Source organism: Hesperophylax consimilis, chromosome 7 (assembly GCF_061612785.1).
Source record: "Hesperophylax consimilis isolate HC1 chromosome 7, BYU_Hcon_1.0, whole genome shotgun sequence".
NCBI lineage: Eukaryota > Metazoa > Arthropoda > Insecta > Trichoptera > Limnephilidae > Hesperophylax > Hesperophylax consimilis.
In genome coordinates, this window is record NC_142842.1 from 14840921 (window position 1) to 14867331 (window position 26411).

The 26411-nt window shown below is 34.0% G+C and overlaps 1 protein-coding gene across 3 annotated transcripts in view; it reads left to right on the forward strand.

Annotated features, from left to right (window-relative positions):
• Positions 1–26411, forward strand: part of axo (axotactin) — an 86552-nt gene that overhangs the window by 46666 nt on the left and 13475 nt on the right. For 2 of the 3 annotated variants that reach the window (XR_016302397.1, XM_089633242.1), the window contains exons 2-19: positions 9583–9815; positions 15953–16135; positions 18462–18690; positions 18855–18994; positions 19091–19306; positions 19458–19742; positions 19818–19924; positions 20023–20646; positions 20745–20925; positions 21078–21195; positions 21298–21649; positions 22091–22305; positions 22429–22643; positions 22752–22925; positions 23960–24185; positions 24269–24516; positions 24608–25036; positions 25542–25742. Coding sequence is in view for 2 of the 3 variants with exons in the window: in XM_089633242.1 (XP_089489368.1) it covers positions 9659–9815; positions 15953–16135; positions 18462–18690; positions 18855–18994; positions 19091–19306; positions 19458–19742; positions 19818–19924; positions 20023–20646; positions 20745–20925; positions 21078–21195; positions 21298–21649; positions 22091–22305; positions 22429–22643; positions 22752–22925; positions 23960–24185; positions 24269–24516; positions 24608–25036; positions 25542–25742 (4300 nt within the window). In the remaining variant the exon portion in view is untranslated. Of the gene's footprint in view, positions 1–9582; positions 9816–15952; positions 16136–16171; positions 16296–18461; positions 18691–18854; positions 18995–19090; positions 19307–19457; positions 19743–19817; positions 19925–20022; positions 20647–20744; positions 20926–21077; positions 21196–21297; positions 21650–22090; positions 22306–22428; positions 22644–22751; positions 22926–23959; positions 24186–24268; positions 24517–24607; positions 25037–25541; positions 25743–26411 lie in introns of those variants that run through there. The other variant, XM_089633244.1, reaches the window with a different exon arrangement.

The window sequence follows — 26411 nt, forward strand, 5'->3', positions numbered from 1 at the left end:
ATAAGTGATGAACTCATGTAAAAACAATATTCAGCGCGCGGCCCGGCTTAATGGGTGGACATACGGTTGTCATTGCCCTAGCAGGCCTAGAAAATTGACCTTTCCGTTGGATTTATTTTAACTATTTACGATGAACGTATTACTCAAATGTCTAATGTTTCTAGAGGGATCCATCGGGTAGTTACTAATTCATCGTCTAAAAAATAAAATTTGGTACTTACCGCTAATTTTATAGTTGTAAAACGTTTATAAAATTTTCAAACCATTTTACATAAAATATTTTAATTGTGAGGTCCGGTTTTTATTAAACTTTAATATAAATAACTTACATCCATAGGAATCCCTCTAGAAACATTAGAGATTTTAGTAACACGTTCATCAGAAATAATTAAAATGTTATCGTGGAGCAAACTCTCGTTATTAGAGTCTTATGTTATCTTAAAAATAATGGTTCCGAAACGGGCAAGTCATTTAATTAATGATTTATTTAGTTCGCGCATCATTCGCCGAGTAAACTTATCCGTGTAAACTGTGTGCTAACAAAGGAACATCCAATTACGTACTTAAACGTATTTGAACGAGCTAATTTTTCTTTGAACTGAATCATTTTACTTCTGTTTTGGGAGTATGACCCTGGCGACTTGGTGCCTATTTATTTTGTTTACAATAAACCTTAATCTCCAGTCAATGAGTGCTTTATATGAGTAACCTCGCTGGCTTGTATTAGAAAAAACCGGACTTGACCGGACGAAAATCAGTTGATGGGGGTTTTTCCGATAATTTGGACCTTTTTTTAACCACAAAGTCATTATTAATTAACGAACATTTTTAAATTACATTTTTTGTGATATAATTTAACGTGTCAGCTGTTGTATGTTTGTGGTGTTTACTGATATTTGTATACTTTGTAAGGAACCGGTTTTTTCTCCAGCGGATTGTTACTCTTTTTCTTGCCTTATAAAATTATGTATTTGAATGTACTTATACACGCGTTTATATCAAGACTGGGAATCCCTGTCCAAATCATTACTTATTATTATTGCAGAACTTTGTGAGAAATTAAACGTAATGAACTTGATGGTGGGCCACAGTGCGAATGAAACTTAATTTCTCATAAATGTTGTCAATATTTTAAATATTTGTTTGAAACTGAAATGAGGTTAGAATAGTAAGTGACGAGGTTATAGAAACGCGTGGGACGATCTTGAGGATGCAAGGCGGATTTAAAATAATTTTCAGAGCAAACTGCCAATTATTATTTAAGGTAAGTAGATACTGCTCGCAGTGAAGTCTGCTGAACGTTTTATCTAATTTTCTGAATACCTACTTCTAATTGTTTGTCGGAAAAAATGTACTTTACAGCATAAACGGAAACGAATTCAAGAAAATCGTTTTATCCCCTTTTATATTACGGTGAGATATATGATCTAAGCAGTGTTCGAAAGAGGCAACACCAAGCTTTGTATTTTCATCTCAAAGTTAACCATACACTTCCAAAAAGGCATCGACTGTAAAATTTTGCGAAAAGTTTTTTTTTGTGAAAAGTTTTTGATAGTGAATTTTGTATTGCATAATTATTCTCATTAGAAACGAAAAAAAAAATTAAGTGACAATAATAATAATAACATGGCATTTATACAGCGCAGTTTTGTGTCATTTCACTTCAAGTGCAAGACAATGACCTTTATAATACGTTTGTGTGTTAAAATATTTTTTTAAATAAGTATTTCTATAGTTTACAAGAAAAAAATAATCTCTGTTTTTGAAATCAGAATTTTAGTGCTTTTAATTACGTATGGCTGTTTGTAGCAATAATCTTTCATCTGCTTTTTAATTCTTGCATACATTCAAAAACAGCGAATATATTTGAAAATTAATATCATGAAATTTCTAATACAAAATTTTCTTTTTCGCACATAATTTTATACTGTAAATAGTTAACCACAATCAGTAAAATTATGTACCTGTTTCTAAATTTTAACTCATAATTAATTTAACATGTAATTATTTCGGTGGTTGGTTATTGATTTTCCCGTGATTATATCCGATACTGCATAATTTGACAGAAGGACGAAATATTTCTGCTTTGCAATAAAATCCAAATAAATTGTATATTTTTTTAAAGTATTCTTTCAAGTTTTATTATTACAAAACATATATTATTTTTTAAATATTTAAATTTTTAATGCAAACATATATTTTTAAATGGCTCACCTTACGTTTACTAAAACTATTGATAGCGAAAAATAAAAAATATAAAATACAAGTATATTATTCGACAAGTTTATTTTATTACAAACGTTTTCGTCACGTAACTTTTATCTCATTTCGTATAAAAATAATGAATTAAACATTAACAAAGTTTAAAAAAAAATCAAACTGTATTCGGAACCATTGGTTTCATAGAGTTGTACATTTTAATTATTATATGATTTACTTCTAGATTTGAATATAAAGCATGGTGTTTTCTCTTTCTAACACCGTTTAGACAATATTTCTCACCGTGACAGAAACAACGAATCCTGTGAGACCATATGAACTGTTCCCAAAAGCGAACAAATTAGCCTGCGAGGTTAATAATACTTTTTCAGCAATATACGTTGTATTTCAAGCAAAAAACTGGATTTTATTTATTTTGTAAATAATATTATAAGAAAGCATAAAAGTTAATCAAATGAAACTGTCACAGATAATCTTAGCCATAATACTGTTTTCTTTAAAAGTTCTTTTCAAATGCCCTCATACATTTTTATTGAAAAAATATTTTTTTTAGTAGTTTACATTTATATTATTTCTTTTTTATTTGTATTCTACTCAAGCGAAACGATGGTAAAACCTTCAATTTATCTAAAGCACATTTTTTGGTATTCATAATGTACACCAATTCGTTATAAAGATTAATCAAAATAGTGATTTAGCACTAAGCTTCCCCTTAAGATTGGCAGCGGCCATACACGAAATTAAAGAAAACCTTAGCCATATTACTTAATTTTTTCGGCGGCGAAGAGTGAATTGGACAGCTCCTGATTTAAAGTTCTATCGTTCTATCTTAGAAGAAAGATATTTATGTTTCTATGTTGTTGATTGTTTTTAATTCTCATTATCTTTAAAACAAGACAAGATCTTCTAGATTATTTGATGCCGATATGAAAAAAATGATAACGAAAAAAAGGTAAATATTTTCCAGCGCGGCAGATAAGCCGAGTCAAATGATATTATTTATTTCATTCCTACATAGGTCATAGATGAACTTTGAACTATTCTTGAACTCAAGTGGGACAAAAAAAGGCGAATCGAATTGCAATCACCGTTCCTTGGAAGGTGACACGTTAAATTAGCGTGTTTTAGGAGCTATTATAATGACCCTGTAATTAACTTTGGTATGGTAAAGCCGGCCTGGAGCCTGGTTTAAGACCGTTTTAATACCGCCATGGTAATAAATCAAGTTTTTCACTGTTCTCACCTTATGCTCCGCGTAATATTTACACAAAGTTTTTAGTTAGGCTACTTACTATCTTAATATCTACATCCACAGTTTATTAAAATTGTTGGTAGGTACAACAAACCCTTTCGAAGGTATACCTATAAAAAAACCTACAAATTTCAGTACATCGTTATAAAAAAGAGTTTTTAGTTTCATTTCATTTTTCCTTTTCCTTGAACTGTTACCACACAGTAAACGAACTCGACGTTTACAAAAAACCATGACAGATCGACTAGCTGTACCTACTTATTCGCCAATTATTGTATATTGAGGGTTAGGAAATAATTTCTCGCAAGTGACAAAATAAAATAAAAAATTAGAAGCACAAAAACTCCCCTCTAGGTATCTACTATGCGATAATTAATCATTGCTACAGATAAAAAATAAACGAAAGACGTATTTGGTTAAACTATAAATTCTTAAACACATTATACATATGTACCTACGTCCTATTGGTCCTTTGTCTGACAATACGACTATCCACAAACCAATAAAGGTATCAATTGAGTAGTTCACAATGTTTCAAATCGATTTTGAGAGAAACTTTTTTTTTCATTTTAGGAATCCAAAAATTTACTGTAAAAATTATATCACATAGAATCCTGTACCTACCTGCCTAGCTTTTATAGAATATGAAATACTCATATACCTACGTCTTACTGGTCCTTCGACTGACAATACGACTATCAACAAACAAATAAAGGTATCAATTATTTTTTTTATTTTTCTTTCTTACATTGATATATTATATTTTTATTTTATATTTTACATGTACCTATCTGGATTTTATTGTTCATTACTGCTAAATTGTATTTTCCTAAAAAAATATTTTCTTTCTATTTTTCTTTCTTACATTTATATGTTATATTTTAATTTTATTTTATATTTTACATGTACCTACCTGGAATTATGTACACGCAACCTGCCAATTTGACTGTCCTAAAACGGGAAACTTCCTAGTTGGACAGTCAAAGCTTCCTTTTATATTTGTATATCTTGTATGTAATAATAATAAATAAAAATAAAAATAAAAAAATAAAAAATTGAGTAGTTCACAAGGTTTCAAATCGATCAATAGCTTGTAAATCTCTAGTCATAAATGACAAAGAAGTAAAGGGACCAAAAGAGATTGCAACTGCATTTAACACATTTTTTCTCTCAGTTGGGGAAAGTTTAGCATCAGTCATAAAAACCTCAAAAACTGATGTAAATACGATCTACACGGAACCTCAAGCAAAACAATCTTTTAACATGATCAGGACAAATAAAAAGGAAATCTTACGGATCATATCTAACCTTAAGTCTAAAGCAGCAGCTGTTTCCGATGGTGTAACCTCTCTCCTTCTCAAAAACTGCAAGGGTGAACTGGTGGATGACCTCGTTTACTTAATAAATCTCTCTCTATCAAAGGGTATATTTCCAGATAAACTAAAAATTGCAAAAATTATTCCTGTATATAAAGATGAATGTAAAAAAAATGTCCAAAATTATCGTCCAATCTCTATACTTCCAGCTATCTCTAAAATTTTTGAATGTGTCATTAAAGAAAGACTATTGAAATATCTCGAACACAACAAAATTCTCACGTCAAAACAATATGGTTTCAGACGACGATCTAACACTAAATGTGCAGCCTTCGATTTTATATCAAATCTGCAGAAACATATAGATGACGGTGATTTTACGGCGGCAATATTTATTGATCTAAAGAAGGCGTTTGACACGGTGGATCATAAAGTATTGATCGAAAAACTGAAGCATTTGGGTATTGTTGGTACACCTCTGGAGCTTTTCCGATCTTATTTATCAAATCGCTTTTCGGCAGTAGAATTTGGAGGAGAAATGAGTGAATTAGGTAAAATAACATGTGGAGTACCACAGGGATCAATTCTTGGACCGTTGCTATTCCTAATCTACGTGAATGACATAACAAAGTGGGGTATTAAAGGAACTATACAACTTTATGCTGACGATACGGTAATTTTTTACAATAAACTCAACCTAGCGGAGCTTGAAACGGAGATGAATGCTGATATTTCCCATCTCACAAACTGGTTGAGAATAAACAAACTAACTCTTAACGTAAAAAAAACCCATTATATACTTTTCGGTAACAAGAAAAATTTCAGCCTCGATATTAAAATTGGAGACAACTGCCTCGAAAAGAAAATGAACACAAAATATTTGGGTCTGATCGTAGATTCCCAACTCTCGTGGGATCTCCATATAAATCATATAAAAGAGAAAATTACCCCTATAACTGGTGTACTATATAGGCTTCAAGGATTACTACCCATTCCTTTACTAACTTCAGTATACTATGCCATGGTACATTCACACCTTTCCTATCTCTGCTGTATCTGGGGTTTTGCCTCAAAGAAATTGATAGCTGACCTGCAGGTGGTTCAAAACCGAGCTCTCAGAAATGTGTTTGAACTTCCATGGGACACTCATGTTAGGGACATCTATTCAGTTTCTGGTATCTTTCCAATTACAATCCTTCCTAAATATGAAATCACAAGCACCATCCCACAAATTACCCAAAAATCAACTCACACCAACATCAAGCCACTTTACAATCAAGACATCCACAACCACAATACTCGAAATAACAATAAAATCCGCATTCCTCAAACACACACTACAAAATATGGGTTAAAATCACTGAACTATATTGCCTATACACTATATAATTCGCTTCCAGATATGTACAAACACATCCACCATAATAAAAAATTGCAAAGCAATGCTTTAAAAGAATATTTTTTAACTACATTTAAAAATGAAAATATGTAACTGTGTTGTCATTTCTTGTTGTATCTTATCCATGTTTTTTTTTTCTTTCTGTACTTGTTTTCTATTGTTGTTTGTTCTACTTAACGTGTCATTATTTTAATTTTTAATTTTTATGCTGTATTGAATGTGAAACTTATATTTGATATCAAAATACCGTTGTAAAATTGTTCCTACTACCTCCTACATATGAATTGTAAGTTCCTCCTGTCCTAAAATGAGTTTTGTTACTCATCGGGATTGCTCTAGCAAGAAATAAACACAAACACAAGAGAAACGTGTTTTTTTCATTTTAGGAATCCAAAAACTTATTGTAAAGACTTTATCACATAGAATCCTGTACCTAACTACCTGGCAATAAATAATAATACTCTTCTTGATACATAAAAAAACCGCCTGCGTACGTTTGTGCTTGCAAAACTCAAAATTCAAAATTTGTTGTTATTACTGCCAAGAGTGTTTGAATGAGATACGGAGTCCATTCAAAGTCGATGTAATGTAGTTTTTTAAACAGTAACATTGTGGTAAATAGTATTTAAAGAAGTTGAAGAGGTGGAAGATGTTGGAAAGAGATTAGCAATAGCGAACCATTGCGGGGTCCACTAGTGATTGATAAAAGAGATAACAGTCAACACAGTACTCAAATCTGCATGTTTTTGAAAAGCATTATACTTATTGAAAGATGCAAATCGACACCTCCATTATCAATGGTAACGGTTAGATAACGACTCTGTTCATTTTGCGGTAGTATGGAAATATCATTGAATAGGTAATAATTGACATATCACTTGAAACTTGTGAGTAAATAGAAGATAATCTGTGTGACTTGGATGAATTTAAAGCGCGCCGGGCTGACAAAGGCCAGCAATAGGTATTCAGTATTGGTACCGGGAACAGTGTGTAGTGAATCACGCGCTCAGTTAAATTGTTCCTAATTATTGACGGTGAGCAAGTATGTCCCACAGCCGCGGTCGCTCGCCAACTTCATACATTTAGTATGTATTTTAAAGCGAGACGTTTACTTATCAAATTCGAGTTTGGTCCAGTGTCACGTTTTTACCAGTCATTTTCCTTTTTATGGATTTGCCAGAAAATTCGAGGCCTCCGTTGGCGAGGGTTGAGGCCATTATTCAACATGCACCACATTTAGTAGATACCTGCATAGCTTTAAGAGATTGAGGCCATTATTCAACATGCACCAAATTTAGTAGATACCTGCATAGCTTTAAGAGATTGAGAACATTATTCAACACGCACCAAATTTAGTAGATACCTGCATATCTTTAAAAGATTGAAGCCATTATTCAACGTGCACTAAATTTAGTAGAAACCTGCATAGCTTTAAGAGATTGAGGTCATTAATCAACATGTACCAAATTTAGTAGATACCTGCATAGCTTTAAGAGATTGAGACCATTATTCAACATGCACCAAATTTAGTAGATACCTGCATAGCTTTAAGAGATTGAGGCCATTATTCAACATGCGCAAATAAATACCTGCATACTACATAGCTTTAAAAGATTAAGGCCATTATTCAAGATGCACCAAATTTAGTAAATACCTGCATAGCTTTAAAAGATTTAGGCCAGTGTTCAACATGCACCTAGTTTAGTACCTAACAAATTACCTCTCAAAATTGGTATTTTTATCTTCGGATTACATGTACCTAATTAGCGACATTTTAGGAATGTGCTTAAATGTGAGTGCAGATACATACGTAATTGATTATGTAATACATGATATACCAACCCCCCCTGGTTGCCAGATTTCGTTATCTGTGCTAGTGAAATCATGGCAAATTCATTCTAAAACTTTTTATTTATTATTTGACATGTATTTCAGGAATTACTTTAAAAAAATAAACCAACAAATGGAGTTAGCTGAAAGTTACACACTCAGCCAAAATCAAAAATGATTATTTAATTTTTGGAATAACTTTATTGAGTAAAACCTTAAATTGTAATATATAATTATTGAAGACAATATAAGCAATTTATAAACGAAAATCTGAAACAGAAAAATCAGAAAAGGATACAGTTACATCTAGGGCTTAAACACAGGACCCTTGCCTTGCCGGGGCACCGCTCTACCACTGAGCTAATGTGACCCCTGTCTCCTTCGGTCACATTCGGTCCGGGGTTCTTCTGTCTTTCGGTCCTGGGTTCGAGTCCTTGATGTGACCGTATCCTTTTCTGATTTTTGACACATTTTGGTTTAATCAAACATATATTTTACATTTCTTTGAGGTTTATATAGGACACACCGAGAAAAATGAGAAAGGCTTTTCCATCAAATTATTGTTAAAAATAGTAGTATTTTTTTAATAAAATATTAGTCATTCAGAATGTATCTGAACACGTGTTCTCGAAAGTGGCCTTGTCCGCATAAATATAATAGACGAGATGCGAAAATATTTTAATTTTCAAGAACATGTGTTCCGACTTCCTCATAACATATTCGAGCATAAATTTTGAAAATTTTCAATTCATTTTTCATAGGCCTCTAGTCCCGTTTTTAACGCGAAAAAGAATGATTTGACAAAATTTATAATAAATGGACAATATTTCATATCAATAAGTTTTTTTCCGTGCAGGTTATCGTGGAAATATCGAGATCCTTTTTAAAGGAATCTCAATAATCACTCTCAATTTACGAGTATGACGTTATACCGCTACGACGGTACAGTCGCAATCCGCAGTGCAATTTTATATGAAACTGAAAGTGACGCTTCAACTCTGCAATATTAGGTAAAGCAGACCAATGCCTGCTACATTTCGATAGTTTATCACCAAAAACACGTTTATCAATATCCATCAATAAACATCAAATAATTTAAAATCACTTTTTCCTTATTGAATGTCATTTTAAGTTGCTGTTGGACTATCGGGACTGCAATCATAGATTTGCTGCTCGATAACATGTATTATTTGATAGATTAGTAAGATATGCATAGGAAATTACTTTTTAAATACCTACTGATTTTATTCAATATTTTAAAATTAAAAAATGTGACTAACAATCTGAAGTCTTATCTCAATTTAGTAAAATTAATAATACAAGGCTCGTTAATTCATGCTCAAAATAATCACTCGTAGTAATACCTCAATAAAAAGTTCAGTTGACCTGGAAATTCCAAACAGAAAAGATTGTGACGATTCCTTGACGTCAGAGCTTCGAGTGACGTTTGAAAGTTTTGGACACTTTAAAATAGTTGAGTTTTTTTAACATCTACCTGCATAAATTTTGCGTCTCTTAAATATTACGTATTTTCAATGAGTTAATTAAAGTTTTTATCGTTTCAGGAAAGGACAATCTTCATGCAGCCGCTAAGTATCACCAGGCTGTACCACCGGAGCATCAGAAGGTTCCTGTATAGAGATGCGGCGCAATGGCAACCCTAAGACCTTCTCACCCTGCAGCAGTAGGATCGGGCCCTCGCACCGCGCGCAAATAGCCCTTTTCGTCGGCCTAGTCAGCCTTTGCAGCCTCAAAGCTTTACCGAGCTTACCACAGGATGCGCAGCCAGAAGAAAGAGGTAAATTAAAACTACTCTTATAATCCATAAATATGTACATACGATGTTCCAACATAAAAAATGCAATTTTTTTTAATTTTTTTTTTTTAAAAGAAAGACAAACATTCCCAGGTTACGAATAACCCAACAATTTTTGAAAATCTCCTACTACCACCACAGAAAGCCGAAAATGTTGCTTGTGTTGTGATGGAGGACTTAGCCAGCCGAGGAATCGAACACGCCACGCTCGGGTGAGACTCAAGCGCTATGCCCACTCAACCACTGACCGGTCGCAATAAAACAAAGGGTTTTCAACATAAAAAGATATACATGGGATCCGAAAACTCTCTTTATAAGCGGGAAACTGCAGGGAGAAAATGACAATACTGTTAAAAATTTGACTGCATGAAAATTTCTCAATAAAATGTTAGTCATTCAGAATATATCTGAATAAATATTATTACTTTGAAGAACACGTGTCCCGACTTCCTCATAACATATTAGTGCTTTACTGGTAGTTTGTTATTAAATTTATCAAATCATTCGTCATAGGCCTCTAGTCCTGTTTTAACAGGAAAACTTTTTTTAACAGGAAAACTCAGGGTCTCCTGTGTGGAGCTAATGGAAAAAATTCGTTAGTTTTGTGCAATCACTCAAAAATGTTAAAACCTGGTGTGTGTGATATCTGTTTGTATGTTAACTGCTTCAGTTTCATGATTGACGTTCAGTTCAGGTTTAGCACTAACAGTTTACAAAAATGTCTAGCCTAGTGCAATTTTGAAATAATTGCTTTTTAAGCGTGTTTTTTTTTAAATTAAAGGTACGGTGTTTTCCAAAATTCTATCAACCGTGTCTAACTTAAATCTAATTTTTATATTTCATAGCACATTGTTACATCCCAGCTCCTCCGCTGCTTGTAAATGCCTTGAATTTATTCATGGATATCCTAACGTGAACGGAAAACGGATATCCTGAAAATAGTCCTTCCGCGTTGCGCGTTAACTTTCCTCCATAATGTGCATTCAATGTTGAAAAATTAAAAGCCGTTTATGAAATAAGCTGCAAGTAATTCTTTAAAAAAGTATCGAATGTCAATGCGTTTTGACATGATGTTATACTAATAACGATTGATTACTATTAAAAAATAATTTATTTTTTTATCAAAATAACCAAATATTACGTAACTGCCGTAGTGCATATTTAGTCTTACTAGATACTAAGGAGGGATAAAATGGGTTATTAGAAAACGTCCCTACTCATAATCACGCGCATGCGTACTGCGTATACCGATAATAATACGGCATTATTAGTGACAGATTTTTAAACCGCCCGATCCCAGGATTAGGGACGGAGATCGCGGACTTTATTTACAATAAGGTTGATTTAACAAATATCTATCGGTCGCGCAATGAAAATGTAAAAAAACGGTAAAACTATAAATTTTAAATCTAAATATCAGATTATGTATAAGTTTTACCATAGCAAACACGGAACGCATAATCGAATTGGCCGAATTCAAAACAGACCGGGTCTATGATATCGCAAATGTCATCTGAAGAAACGTGAACTTAGCAACTAAACGCAAAATGCGAAAATGACCCGTGTTTTTGAGGATTGGAACAAAGTATTGCCAGTCTAAAAAAAATCTTGCATGAATATTATTGTGAGTAAAGTTTTTAACCCGAGAAGTACACTACCCAATTCACCGTATAAGTAAGACTGATTAAGTATTTCACTATCTTAATTACGAAGCAGTCGATCCTCTAAAACTGTCACATTTCTTTCTTTCTGGATTTTCTGGATGTTCTGGATTCAATATCATTTTAACCGTGCGCCATGGAACTGTTAAACTATCATTTGACTGTCAAAATTCGAGACAAAAATACAAGTTGTTTTTTTTACATATTTTACAATAAAATTTTTCAATATTATATTATTTTCTGTTGAATCTCTAGCGAAACCGGGTATAACTATAAGTACCTCTATTATAAAAAAGGTGAACTAAGTATATCATTACAAAAATGTAATAATAATTAGTTCTTAATATGTACCTACAAACGTACATGTCAATTCACAGAAGAACACCATAAAGGAATTTTTCTTATCAGCAAAAGAGTATCATTATCCAAAGTGATGTTTTCAAATTTATTACATTACTTTTTTCAGATAATAAAGAGTGCATTGTTAAAAACAAACTTGTCATAAAAAAGCTAAGTTTATCAGTTTTGTAGATACCTACATGGGTAGGTGATGATGGTAAACACAATAATATGTTAATCTATAAAATCTTTAAGGATAGCATACTTATCGTCATTACTTTTCAATAGGGGAGTTTTGCAATTTATTTAATATGGTGAAGATTTGCATCATAATGTTGATAGTGATAAATATTATCACTGTCAAATTAAACAATTTTGTTGTAATAAATGTTGTAATAAGATCGATCTACGGGAATTGATCGATAACAATTCATTGATTTAATCAATGAAAATGCGTCAGTGAAAAATACTATTTTCATAAGTGTCAACAATAGATCTGAAGCGGTGTGTATTTTTATAGAACTTGAAGTTTTCAGAGCAAAATCCTTAGAAAAAATACTAAAGATGTTAATCGTCTTTTTAGATTAAAAATTACATAGTTTTGATTTGGGTCATAATATTCTCTTATATTCATATTCGTTTATTTTTCATAGTCTCCATAAAACGGATGTACCTACAGCAATATATATATTTAAATACATTTTTTAATGTTCCTCTTCTATAGAAGCTGGCGTTTGTGTCTAGAAGAGTGGTGAGCATCAGGATTAAGAATATTTAGTGTTTGTAATTATGAATATTAAAATTTATAATTCATTAAAAAGATAGTTTCATCATTTTGGTATTTTTACATTGAACTTCTCTTTAATTGCTTTTAGTATGTGTTTATCGTTTTCTATTGTTCTGATATTTTCGGGTAGGCTGTTAAAGTATTTTTTTCCCTAGATACCTATATGTAATGATGTTGAGCAAAAGTGGTGTTACATTTTTGTGTTGAAATATATGTTTTTGACGAGTACGACTTTCAATTAAATTTCAACAGGGAGTAGATTTATACTACATTTATATTATAGATTTTATATATACCTACAATATATATATAAAACAAATATATTTATATATATTTACAATTTACAATCCGTGTAAAATATATTACACGGATTGTAAATGGACTGTGGTTTGGTAACAGATTGATGACTTTACAGGAGACGATATAACGAATATTTATGGAATCGTAAAATTAATTAAAAATCTTAAGTTTATAAATATGAAAGCGGTTAAGTTGAGATTATCACGGCTGAAAGTACTATAGTGATTTACCTCCTTCTTTAGCCAACGTTTCGGACAGCATTGCAGAGTCCATCATCAGGGCAGATGTGTAATGGAAGATTGTGGTGAAGTGTGTGCTTAAGAATTTATATGCGATACCCTAATGTCAATCCTTTATTCCGGTATAATTTAAAATGGTTTTCTAAGTTTAGTTTTGGTGTAACTGTCAATTACCGGATACCAAGACTATTGAGCTTAGCCCCGTCGTCTTTATTAAGTTGTTATTTTTTTCCAAATTTTTTATGTGAAATTTATAATTGAAACTTATAATTTTTAGAAATTTGAAGGTGGAGTAATTTCATTTGCGGTTTTCTCGAAATAATCAAAATTTCTCATTAATTTACTTTTTAGTATCACATAAATGTCTAAATGTAAAAGAGAAATGATAAATAAAATAACATAAACAAGTAGTTGCTATAACAAATAGTACAAGTGAGTAAATAACACGACATTGTGAATATTGAAGATATCAAACAATACTAACAATATCAAAATAAACATGCAAGAGGTTACATTATCAGTCAGTAAAACTAGAGAAGGTTTATATGAAATATAGCAAAGCAAATAAAAATATCATGCTATTAATGTCTTACTGTTTTGTGACTTGTGTCAAAAGGTATTTGTTGCTTAACTGTTTGAAATTGTCAATGGTCAATGCGGCATCGTGGGTCGATCCGTCGATCGTATCCTTTCAACAAAATATATAAGTATATGGATTAAAAATATATTTTTCGACTGGCTTTTAAGGTGTTGGAATCAAGCATCCCTGGTAAAAACAAAGGACAGATTCCCTCGCATATTATCGTAGAGATATTTGCTTTTCAACATTGTTAATAGCGTAGGTAATAACTATTCAAATATTATACATGGTGTTAAGCTAAGATCTGAGGTGTTAATGGGCATAATTTGACTTGGGTATCAACCATAGAGCTTTACAATTGTTAGATGCGCTATTGCGTACTAATATGTTCAACTATTAGAACGCGATAAGCGGTGAGCGTAGACCGGATTCTTATTTATTTTGGCATACTATTTTTTTAAGATACTTAACATCAACGGTACAGAGCTGCTAACAGTGGATAATTACAAAATTATAAAAATAGGAACCTGATTACAATAATAGTGGGCGTTTTCGTTATGTAACAAAACAGTACTGAAACAGACAAACTTATAAAACAAAAACTACAAAGGGGAGTATATAAATATACAGATGATTGATTATACAACACAAAGATAAATAAACATAACTACAGGGTTGGAAGCGTTGGAGGTCAAATGGAGGTAAAAAAGTAAAACCTATTTTTTCGCTTCATGACTAATCTAAATATAGTAATATATCAATGGTTATAACCAGCGGTTCCTGTGCTTATTTAATTAAAATTTTAAACAACATTTTGGTCTCCGGTGACTTTTTTATTTATTTTTTATTATTATTATTGAGACCAAAATGTCATTTAGAGTTTTTACTCCAAATAAGATTAGGAATCGCTGGGATGAACGATGAAAAGTGCACTGTATTTCTGAAATGTATTATTCTTCGCATCAACATTGTTTATATTCTAATAAATTACAATTTCCTGATATTGTTTATAAACTACCTACAAACTCTATATACTAAAACATGTCAGAATACGACCGTTTGGAGACTATTCATTGATGTTTATTGCATAAAATAAATATGAGGAAGCCATTAGCAATATTTATAGTATTATGGATACTGTGTCAGTTTTATATTAATTAATTATCAATCTCACCAAATGCCAATCGGGTAGAACCGACATTAATATCGCATATTAAATGCTTTAAAGTCATCCGATTTCAGTGAAATACGTACCTGTCCGCTTGTGTGTATGTGATTGCCACAAAGAGTTGATAGAATGAATTGTCATCGACAACAAGTCTATCTACAGAGTTTCAGCTCGATCGGATGTCGGGAAGTGGATTAATTTCCACTTCCAAGATCTGCATTCATTCATCACCGAAAAAAAGTTAAATTCAATTAACGTATTTAAAATGGTCAAGTCATTAAATGACTACTCATCTTAAGGCGATGCACTACGTCGTGTAATATTTTAAATTGAGCCGCTATCAATAACAACCCTTACGTAGATGGCGATAAGGTTTAAATTCCCGCTTAACACCATCCGCCTGTTTTCATTTATGCAAGAAAAAAATATGGCCAAAAAGTGCCTTTTATTTTATTTTGTAAATGTTCAGGCATAAATATTTATTTTTTTCGATCATTTTATAAATAACTTAATTTTTCACATTATACAATAAAATCATAACTGAAAATGGGTTCGTAAGTATTATTTTTTTCTGGGTTTATAAAAAGATTTATCTAAAAATACTCGATTATTTCAATGGCCAAGATGTATTCTACTCGCAGTATTTAATTGAAGCATCTGAAACATTTCTAGGCGACCAAATTTTCAAACCAAAAACAAATAATTTTGCATTACTACGTATGGCATCGCCTTAAAACAGAATTACTCTAGTTGGATGAGGGTAGGGCCGACTCTGAGCCCAACGGCGCCTGGCGCGAGTTAAATGTTGGCGCCCCTTGTCAAAATCAGTAGACGTCTAGGTAATCAATAATATTCGGATGATTTGTATTTTTGTGAAGCGCCGTTTACATGAAAAATAATCTCAAGGGCGATGTGTTAGAACTGCTAGGTTTTATCAGCGTCTTGGTGCCTTGGCAACAATTGCGCATAGGATCGATCCTGGATGAGGGGCTTATATTTAGCTTTTAGTAATAAATTAAAATAACAAATAAATTTTTATCTGTAGAATTATGCACGGGACAGTCAGAGGTAGGGCCGTGCCGAAGCTTCGTCCACAAGTGGCATTTCCTGGGCACCATCGGCGGCGCTGGTAACTGCACCATGTTCGTGTGGGGCGGCTGCGGGGGCAACGCGGCCAACAGGTTCAACTCGGAGCACGAGTGCCTGCACCACTGCATAGGAGAGTCGTGTGAGTACTAACAAGTCATATTACTTAACAGTGGCATTCCTGGGCACCATCGGCGGCGCTGGCAACTGCACCATGTTCGTGTGGGGCGGCTGCGGGGGCAACGCGGCCAACAGGTTCAACTCGGAGCACGAGTGCCTCCACCACTGAATAGGAGAGTCGTGTGAGTACTAACAAGTCATATTACTAAACAGTGCCATTTCCTGGGCACCATCGGCGGCGCTAGCAACTGCACCATGTTCGTGAGGGGCGGCTGCGGGGGCAACGCGGCCAACAGGTTCAACTCGGAGCACGAGTGACTGCACCACTGCATAGGAAAGTCGTGTGAGTACTAACAAGTAACAAGTCATATTACTAAACAGTGGCATTCCTGGGCACCATCGGCGACGTTGGCAAGATCGCTTAACAGTGTTTCCTGAGCTTATTTGGAGTAAAAAAAATGGTTTCCGGTTTGGTTTTGCAAAAAAAATCGGTAGCTCCTTTTGAACAGCTAATGGTGGACGGTTATTCGGCTGTATTTTTTTGGTTTATTTTGAATAAAAACAACATTAATTTCACCAAAGACCAACATTTTTTACTCCAAATAAAGTCAAGAAACGCTGGTTAAGTTCAGGTAGGTCCCAACACCCTGTATACACATATAATGTGTATGTACCTATACACGGTGTCCGGAAACTCGTAGTACAAGCGGGAAACTGGAGAATCTACACCACATGAGGAACCCAAAAAAACATAAAGTTTTTTGATTTGAGCATTTTCAAAAAAAAAAAAAAAAACCAAAAAAAAATATTTTTCGGCTATTTTAGGGTTAAAGTTTTTTCTGGTGTTTAGGGTTGAATAACAGATGTTTTAACCCTGCAGAGCAGAAATATTTTATGATTACACCGGGTTAAATGAAGGGTGATTTCAAAATAATGCTTCCAATCCGAGTTTCTTCATTTGTTTTACTTTCAAATAGTTTTAATTAGTTGGGTACTTTTATCTTCAGTAATAATTTATAAGAATTTGATTAAAAAAAAAATAAAAAAAATCAACTTCAAACTCGATTTACTCGATAACGAAAGCTCAAATAAAAAAAAAATATACTACAAAATCGACTCCAAATGTGATGTAGATTCACCAGTTTCCCGCTTGTACTACGAGTTTCCGGACACCCTGTATATATATATATTTTTTTTTTTAAAGAAAGACAAACATTCCCGGGTTACGAATAACCTGACAATATTTGAAAATCTCCTACTACCACCACAGTAAGCTGAAAATGTTGCTTGTGTTGTGATGGAGGACTTAGCCAGCCGAGGAATTGAACACACTACGCCTGAGTGGGACCCAAGCGCGATGTCAACTCGGCCACCGACCGGTCGAATATATGTAATATATTATAATTTCTAATTTCTATTTCTCAGAATCTGATAATATTTCATTTTCCTCCTACTGATATAAAAATACCAGGTACTACCAAGAAATACCGACCAATGTAAAAGAAGAGGAAAACGTGTCAATTTTGAAAAAGAAGTGATGAATACATAAGTGTAATTTTTAATTCTTGTAATTGTAATTTTGAATACCTACTGTACGTAGTTTGTAACTTTTTTAGAAACGAAAAAACAATTATAAGTAGCTCAAAATATTATAACCCAATTGCAAATTATATGCTATGCACAACTGAGAAATATGAGATATGTCTAAGACCGTCGTCCCACGGGTCGATAAGCAATCTACATAAACCAAATGCTATAAGACCGTGCGCAGAAAAGTTACACACTGAATAGAGCTACATACCGTTACCTTATTATAGCGAACTTAATTTTCTGCACAGGGTTTTGCAACATTCAGTTTATGTCGATTGCTGACCGACTCATAGCTAAAACGACGACGGGCTTAAACAAAGTCCATCAATTAGCTGTCCACTAATTGTTTGACTTGTTTACACTGCAAAATAATAACAGTAATAAAATTACAAGTAATTGATTATTTATGAACACAATAAATAAATGTTTTTTTATCATTATTTCTTAAATTTATTAACACTATAATATATTTTTAATTAATTAACCATTCAACTGCTTTTACTTCAAAGTCTATTGTTATCAATTATCAATATTATACCATAACGTACCTATAAGTAATGCAATAATGCAAACATAAATATATCAAATTCAATCTAAAAAATGTGTATCTAGTTAATTAATTTGCATTATTTCACAATGATGTGGTCAGATTAAGGTTATAATATTATGTGGGGTGTTAAATGGGCAGCGTTCAGTCTTAGTGCTGGTGTGTTGTTTGTTATGTTTGATGAAACTTACATAAATGGGCTTTTTTACAGATACTCTTCCCCCGTATCTTACGTCTTCCCTTATCCCCACCACCACCCCTAGCACCACCATGACGCCAACCTTTGTCCCCCCCGCCCCCACACTCCCACCCGTCCCCCGTCACGAGAGGGGGAAGGAACTCACCTTCGCTGAGACGGGACATCAGAAGACATTTATGTTTGCAAAGGACAACACTTTCATACAGCTTGACGGAGAAATTATTAAGACCTTTCAGCTTAGGTAAACAAATGAGAATAATAATTACTTTTGTAGATATGAATAGTTAAAATATATAACATCTTCAGGCATGTATTGTATGTATGTATAATATATTGTTAGGATGGAGGCCTAACCAAGATACATGTAAAAAAATCTCTTATCTGCCATGCATTTTTGTGTTACAGATTATGCAGAGAAATATCGTTTAGATTTCGAACTCGTCTTCCTCATGGCCTTCTTGTGTACCACAATGTGAAGAACCTTGCGGGAATTAAAATGCAACCCTATGCTCTCTACGTTATAGTAGAAAAGGGGCAATTAAAAGGTAGATTTGCATTATTGAAAGCACACTTTTACCAGTACCATTCAGTTGATTGCTTCCTCAGGTTTGTAAAAAAATTTGAACGTATTTTATTTCCAGTGGTCCATGTTTTCGGAAAGCACTTAACCTCGGTGACAGTAGGAATGGGATTAAACAGAGACGAGTGGCACAATGTGGTTGTTAGAATTGATGTGCATGGAGCAAGACTTTTAGCCAAAGTAGATCAACAGCAGGAGGAGGTTTACCTTAAAGGGTTGAACGAAGATACTAACTATGGCATTTCCACTAACCTTACGTCTGTCGTACTGGTAGGAGGTAAGACCTCTGGAAATTTAACTAAACGTAATAATTACTTCAGATAATTTGCTTTGAATCTCAGCATGGCAAGTCTGTTTTGTTTGCAAGTCCCATTATTGAAGCTATTATGAGTTCATGCTGCATGCTTAATGTAAATTATATATTTTAGGTTTGAGTTCTGAAGAGAAACTGCACGGCGTAAAGTACATAATAGAATCGTTTGTCGGTTGCATAAGTGACGTGGTTCTGAGTTCTGGTAAAGCTGCATCAGACTTGCTGCCGATAAAACCACTAATTGCAACAAAACATGAAAACGTCAATGAGGGATGCATCAACAAGTGTCGTACGAGACAAAACTTGTGCTTTGTGGGCTCCAAATGCATAAACCACTACAATGATTACACTTGTGATTGTTTTGGAATGAAGTATGAAGGGGAACAATGCGATGTTTACAGTAAGTTCCCAAAATTTCCCAAATCATACCTATATTAAATTTAATTTATCATTTATAAATATACTTCTTTTTTAGCTGCAACGATTTTAACCCTGCGTGGTTCTAGTTATGTTTCCTACAGAGTGTATGATTGGAAAGACAGAGTTCATACAGCTATCAATAGAATAAGTATGATTTTTAAGGTATTGTGTGTTTTGAATCTAAATCATATAACCGCTATCTGCCATCTTACGAAACGAGATGGAAATAATTTTTGATTAAATAATGATTATGTTTACAGACTCGATATGATAATTCAGCCTTGTTTTATGCAAGCGGAGAAACAAGTTCATTAAAGCATCACTACATTGCTGCATCTCTACACAATAGATCTGTATATGTGGAAATGGATTTTGGAGATGGACCCCTCAGTTGTTATGTAGGCTATCAAGTGAATTCTAACCACTGGAACAATCTGACCATTTTCCACAACTATAAGGTCGTTCAAGTGTCCCTCGACCAAGAAGTTAAAACATTTGAAATACCTGGCTCATCACATCATCTTTACATAGATCCTGAAATCTACATTGGAGGAGGACCAGAATTGAACAAGAAAAAGGGCCTCTTGTCTGATAACAATTTCATTGGAAGCTTTGAATATGTATTTTATAATGACGTATCAATTTTATATGAATTGAAAAAGGGTAATCCTAAAGTCCATTACATAGGTGTTCTAGAACCGGAGTTTTTTGAAAATGATGTGGACGTGATACCGATCACATATCCATTTGCTTCATCACACATTTGGTGGCCGCTGGAAACAAAAAACAGCCTAAATTTATCATTTGACTTCAAATCTAGTCGTAACATGGCCGTGCTGGCTTACAGTGATGTTATTACGCCTTCAGGAATGGGATTTTGGGAGGTAAAATAACATCAATGTATAAATCATTTTAAGTGCTCAAACCACGTCCATTTGTCTCATGTTCTTGTGGTTTATTTATGTTATTATTATTTTACTAGGTGAGGGTTGTCAAAGAAGAAATTCGTTTTGAACTCGTTCCCGATGCAGGGAAGAATGTGACCCATCTCACTTCAGTCAAATTCGATACCAGAGGAACATGGCATACAGTAGAATTGGAATATAATGATGGAGGGATCAATCTGATTGTGGATTTCAAGAACAAACAAACTCAAATGTTCGGTAATCCTGAATAAATTAATATTATAATAATATTACAACAGTAATTCAGCAAAATAATGTTATGACAACAGTCAATTACTCCCACATTTGATTTAGTCATCCAAGTCAAGAGTGAAAAAGCAGTTTGTGAATGAAAATTTCGTTTTTTACAGGACTGAAGTTTAATTTGGCAGACAAAGTCATTATTGGCAGTGGGTTGAAGTCAGCCAATCTTGGGCTGATTGGATGTATGAGAGATATAACTGTCAACGGAGTGCTCATAGAACCCAGGTACCTAAATAACGTAACCCTAGAACTTTTGTGTAATCTCCGTAGAGGTTTATAACTACCTGTGATATAAATTTCTTATGTTCTCTTGTTTTTTTCACGCAGGTATGTGATAAAAACAGAAAGAGTTGTTGGGGAAGTAGCGATTGACAATTGCCAGTTTGTCGATCCTTGTCTGAGGCCAAATACTTGTGAACATGGTGGACGTTGTTCTGTTCGAGATGATCGAATCGCCTGCGATTGTAGTGGAACTGGCTACATTGGAAAGAACTGCCATTTCGCCAAGTTCCGTAAAACATGCGAAGAGTTAGCACTTCTCGGGTACACTCAGCCAGATGTTTACCTGATTGATATTGATGGAAATGGAAGATTTCCACCGGCTCATGTGAAATGTGAATTCCAAACTATGGAAGATGCAACCAAAACTATTGTGGAACACAACCTACCTAGTCAAGTTGTGAGTATGGCAGCTATCTTTTAAAAACTTTCAACACAGCAGATTCTGCATAATACATAGTATAAATTAGGATCATATTCAGAGCTTTAACAAGAACACGGGAAATAAGTATTTTTTTATTTGACACCTCACAAGTGTTTCACCACACAGTTGGGCAGCGTTTTTAGACGGGTTGAGGTGGGGGCTGTGGAAAGGGATTTATTGATGCAGATCTTGAAGAGGCTCGGATTATATGAAGGAGACATTCCACTTACGAGACAAGTCGAAGAAAGGGCCTGTTTTCATGAAGCCAACATCGACTGAGAATGGGTGTTCCACTCATGTTCATCGAGTTTCACGCAATCGCACTCTTCATCCCAGAGGTGTCTCCCAAATTCAATTGAAGTTTTTGAAGTTCTTTGGCATAAAAATTTATCAGTATTTACTATTTTCTTGTTTCAGGATGTTAGATCAGCGAAGGAGGAAGACTTTAAATTCAGTATTAAGTACAGAGAATTTACTGCAGAGATGCTGCAAGAGTTGATATCCCACTCTCTCTACTGCAGTCAACACATAAAATATGATTGCTATTTGGCCCCATTGGAACTTCACAGTGCCACATGGTTTATTTCATCAGCGAGGAATGACACTGTCGACTACTTGGGAAATGTTAAACGGTATGTCAAAACCAAAAATATTATTGTCAAAATAGGTACATAAATAACAGAATAAATCATATTGTACCTATTATAAATTTAATAAATTGTACTGCACTAAAAATATGTCATGTTTTTTTGCAGAGGATCTTGTCCTTGTGGAGTAAACAGAACTTGTGTTGACCCTTCGCTGTCCTGTAACTGTGATATAAGTGAGAACAAATGGCATTCAGACGAAGGGTCCTATATCCAGCCTCACAGTTTGGGGATCACTGAAATGGTGTTCTTGCAACAAAAAGACTTGGATGAAAATGCACAAGGACGCATTACACTTGGTCCATTAGAATGTGTTGAAACAAGTAAGGCAACATTTTCATTACACATGCCTTATGGGTTTGATCGTTTATTGCACATCTACAGGTGTATTACTAACGGTTTGTATTAAACTAATGATTAATATATTTCAGATACCCAACAATATGTAGTAACATTCACAACATCTCAGTCATATATAGAAGTTCCTGGATGGAGAAAGGGAGATATTGCTTTCAGTTTTAGGACAACTGGTACCAGTGCCATTTTGCTTTTCCAACCGCCAATCAGACCAAACTACCCCTCGTTCATGGTGGCCTTAACTAGTGGTAAGTTAAGCAAATAATTAAGTTAATGGTAACTCAGGGCTAATTTAAAATTATTCATAAACTGCTAGTTCACAGATGGCGCTAATTAAATTATTTAACGAAACAATACTTTTTGTTAGTTATGCTTCAAAATACAATTTTGAATTGAATCACCAATACAATATTGTATTTGTGTGCTTTTCTTGAAAAAATTAAGTTTTTACATGTACAAAACGATTTATTCGTATTCATATAACTTATGTACAGGCGCAAACCAACAATTCTTAATATTTAGATGCATGAGTAGCAAACAGTGTTTTTTTCCTAAAACAATTAAATTAGTGCCATCTATGAAGGGTAGATTATGAATTATTTTAAGTATACCCTTAAGAACCTTTCCTTATAATATCAATTTGGACCTATATAGTACTACTAAATTTTATAATGTGTAAATGAAATCCTCAGCATGGGAGAACCCAGTGAGGATATCATTATATCTATTTTTAGGAAAAAATAAGACAATAAAACGCTTATTATTATTTTTCCTACTTTATGTCCGGGTTAAATCTTCCTCATAGGAAAAACTAAACCCTTCCACACACTTTTCCACAAATCATCATCTAGTCAATCCACATTATGCAAGTGCATTATATAATCATAATAAATACAAAACAATACAAGACCAACACGTCAACTCACCAGAGATCAAATGGGAAAATAATTCACCGACTCCAGATATTTTCATATCAGAGGGTTCGGCTCGGTAGAACTTCTAATTGGACCTATAAATCCTGCTGATCACCCTAAATATTTTAAAAAATCTATGTATTTAAAATGACTGATTTTTGCATGTCTATATATAAATTCTTTGACAGATCTAATACCCCTAAATTTTGAATGAGAGAGCTAGGTATAATGCCAGTAGCCGAAAAAACAAATGGTAATATTTTTATAGTCTGAGAATGCCAAATTCTTTTAATATCATTAAAAGAATTATCTTTTTTTATTTCAGTCTTTTTGAATGAATAATATTGATTTTATTTTAATTATTTTAGATTACCAACTTACGTTCAACTTCACTCTCAATACTGGAACGACGAGGGAATTAGTGATCAATTCAAAGAAAAAACTGAATGGAGGCGAATGGCATAAAATTTGGATAGACTACAATTTCTACCACGTCAGATTTATGATTAACACTGAATATCAAATGGTTGACTTATTACTTGAAGAAGAATTCGGACCATTTGAAGGATCCATGTTCATTGGCGGAGCAACTGGGTGAGTAAAAATAAGCGTACTTTGAATAATATATAATTCATAACACAGCACAGCACAGAAACTAATTTGATGTATTTTTATAGTGATTTACTGAAGAAGTCCGCTGTTAAACAGGGGCTAATTGGCTGTTTCCGTGGTCTGGTGGTCAATGGAGAGATCTTAGACATATACAGTTACATGTCTGTGCATTTATCAGAAATCATAAAGGACTGCAAGCCATCCTGTGTTCCTAATCCGTGCCAAAACAAAGCTATCTGCAAAGAACTATGGTCTACCTTTCAATGTATCTGTCAAAACCCATGGGCACATTATGGAGTCTACTGTGAAACAAGTATGTATACTTTGTACCAGATTCCTTAGCAGATAGATAAATGCAACAAAAATAAATTGATTATATTTGTATATGTGTGTGTATGTTTCAGATATCAATCACAAAGCACTCACTTTCCTCACGCCTGACTCATATTTGAGGAAAAACTATCTCTCAGCCAACACAACAGTGGATGAAAAAACCAGACTCAAAAAGATGATGCTTGAAAATCTTTTAGTGAATCTGCGAACCTACGATAGTGACTCGTTAGTACTTTACGCCAATGATCATATCAATAACTTCTTCCACCTTTACATTGGACAGGGCAACAGAGTTGTGTACATGTTCAATTATGGAAATGAAATAGTTAACGTCTCCGTAGTTTACGAAGGATTGAGTAAAGGAGAAAGTATCCAGGTAGCCATTATCCGCCAAGATAACGAGACAACCTTACACGTCAATGATAAAAACGCAACAATCAGCAAATCCGTGGTCTTACTGACGGAATACTCAAATAAACCATGGATCAATCCCGAAGCAGGTAAATATTATTTAAACCTCTTCAACTCTTTTCCTATTTAGATACATATGTAAGAATGGGCATGCCGGCAAATCTATCTGACATTCATATATTTTCTATTCAAATTTGATGCACATAGCAAAACTACAAAATTGATCTATTAATATCTTATAAAAACAGTGCTGAAGGCATATCGTATCTATTGTAATCTATTCCTCTTTATCGTAAAAAACTCAGGTGTCAGAAATAGACTTTAATAATAATGTTGTTTAGTTTACTTTTATCCTGACGAAAAACCATTGGTTTCGAAACACATCAATTATTTTGTTTAAATATAGGTGAATATTATATTTTATTTTAGCATGATTAAAATGACATCATAAAGTGTATTTCCGATGATTGAAGAAAATAATATCAATATGTGTAGAGCACTTTGGGTTATTTCACTTTATGTCTGGTAAAATATGGAACCATATTTATATGTATGTAATATCCTTTGCTTATATCTTTATCCTTCTGTTTCCAGAGGTTCTCCGTCCGCAGCGCCCCCCAGCACCCCCGGCCGACTATTTCCAGGTGAACCTGGGCGGCATAGACCCGCACTCCCTGCACCCGGGCCCCGCAGGCACTGAGGGCGTGAGGGGATATGTAGGCTGCGTTCGAGGACTCAAAATCGGCAGCCATGTGGTAGACCTGCCACTGAAGGCACAGCAAAATATTGACCAAGGTAATGTTTTTGTCAAATTATTGTTGTAATCTATACTTGTTCAACAGGTGTTACAATATGTATTGTTGCTTTTCTAACTTGTGATATTCTTACCTTTCACTAATGTATATTTTTCCATTATTATGTTGTCAAAGAACCAGCGGTCAGAAATTAGTTTTGGTGGCGGGCCGTATGAATAATATGTATAAGTCTATTCTTTTTGTGGGGCCACAACAAAAAGGCATTCCATGACTCGGAAATGATCAAGGAGTGCATGCAAGCAACTTTGGAAAAGATAGTAAGCAACCCATAATTGAAAACTAGCCTTGACACTTCATTCAACCAGATAAGCGGCATTGGAACTATTGGGGAGTGAAGTAAATCATTTATTTATGAAGGATATGAAAAATAGAAAGTTCTACTCTGTTGCTATCGACGAATCTAACGACAATACTGATATAGCTCATTTGAGCGTTTTTGAAAGATTGTACTGTGGGCTAGAGATAAGTAGGTTCTGCGTATTGCCGGAGGCCTCGAGGAATGCTTCTTTTTAAAAGAACTCTAGTTCTAGGAGTGGGTTCCGAGTCCTTATATACGAACTGGGTACTGGGTGCTGTGGCGGGTGCCGGGACGCATGGGTCTGGCCCTAAACTCGGTCCCGGACCCGTACCAGGACCCGAACCAGGACTA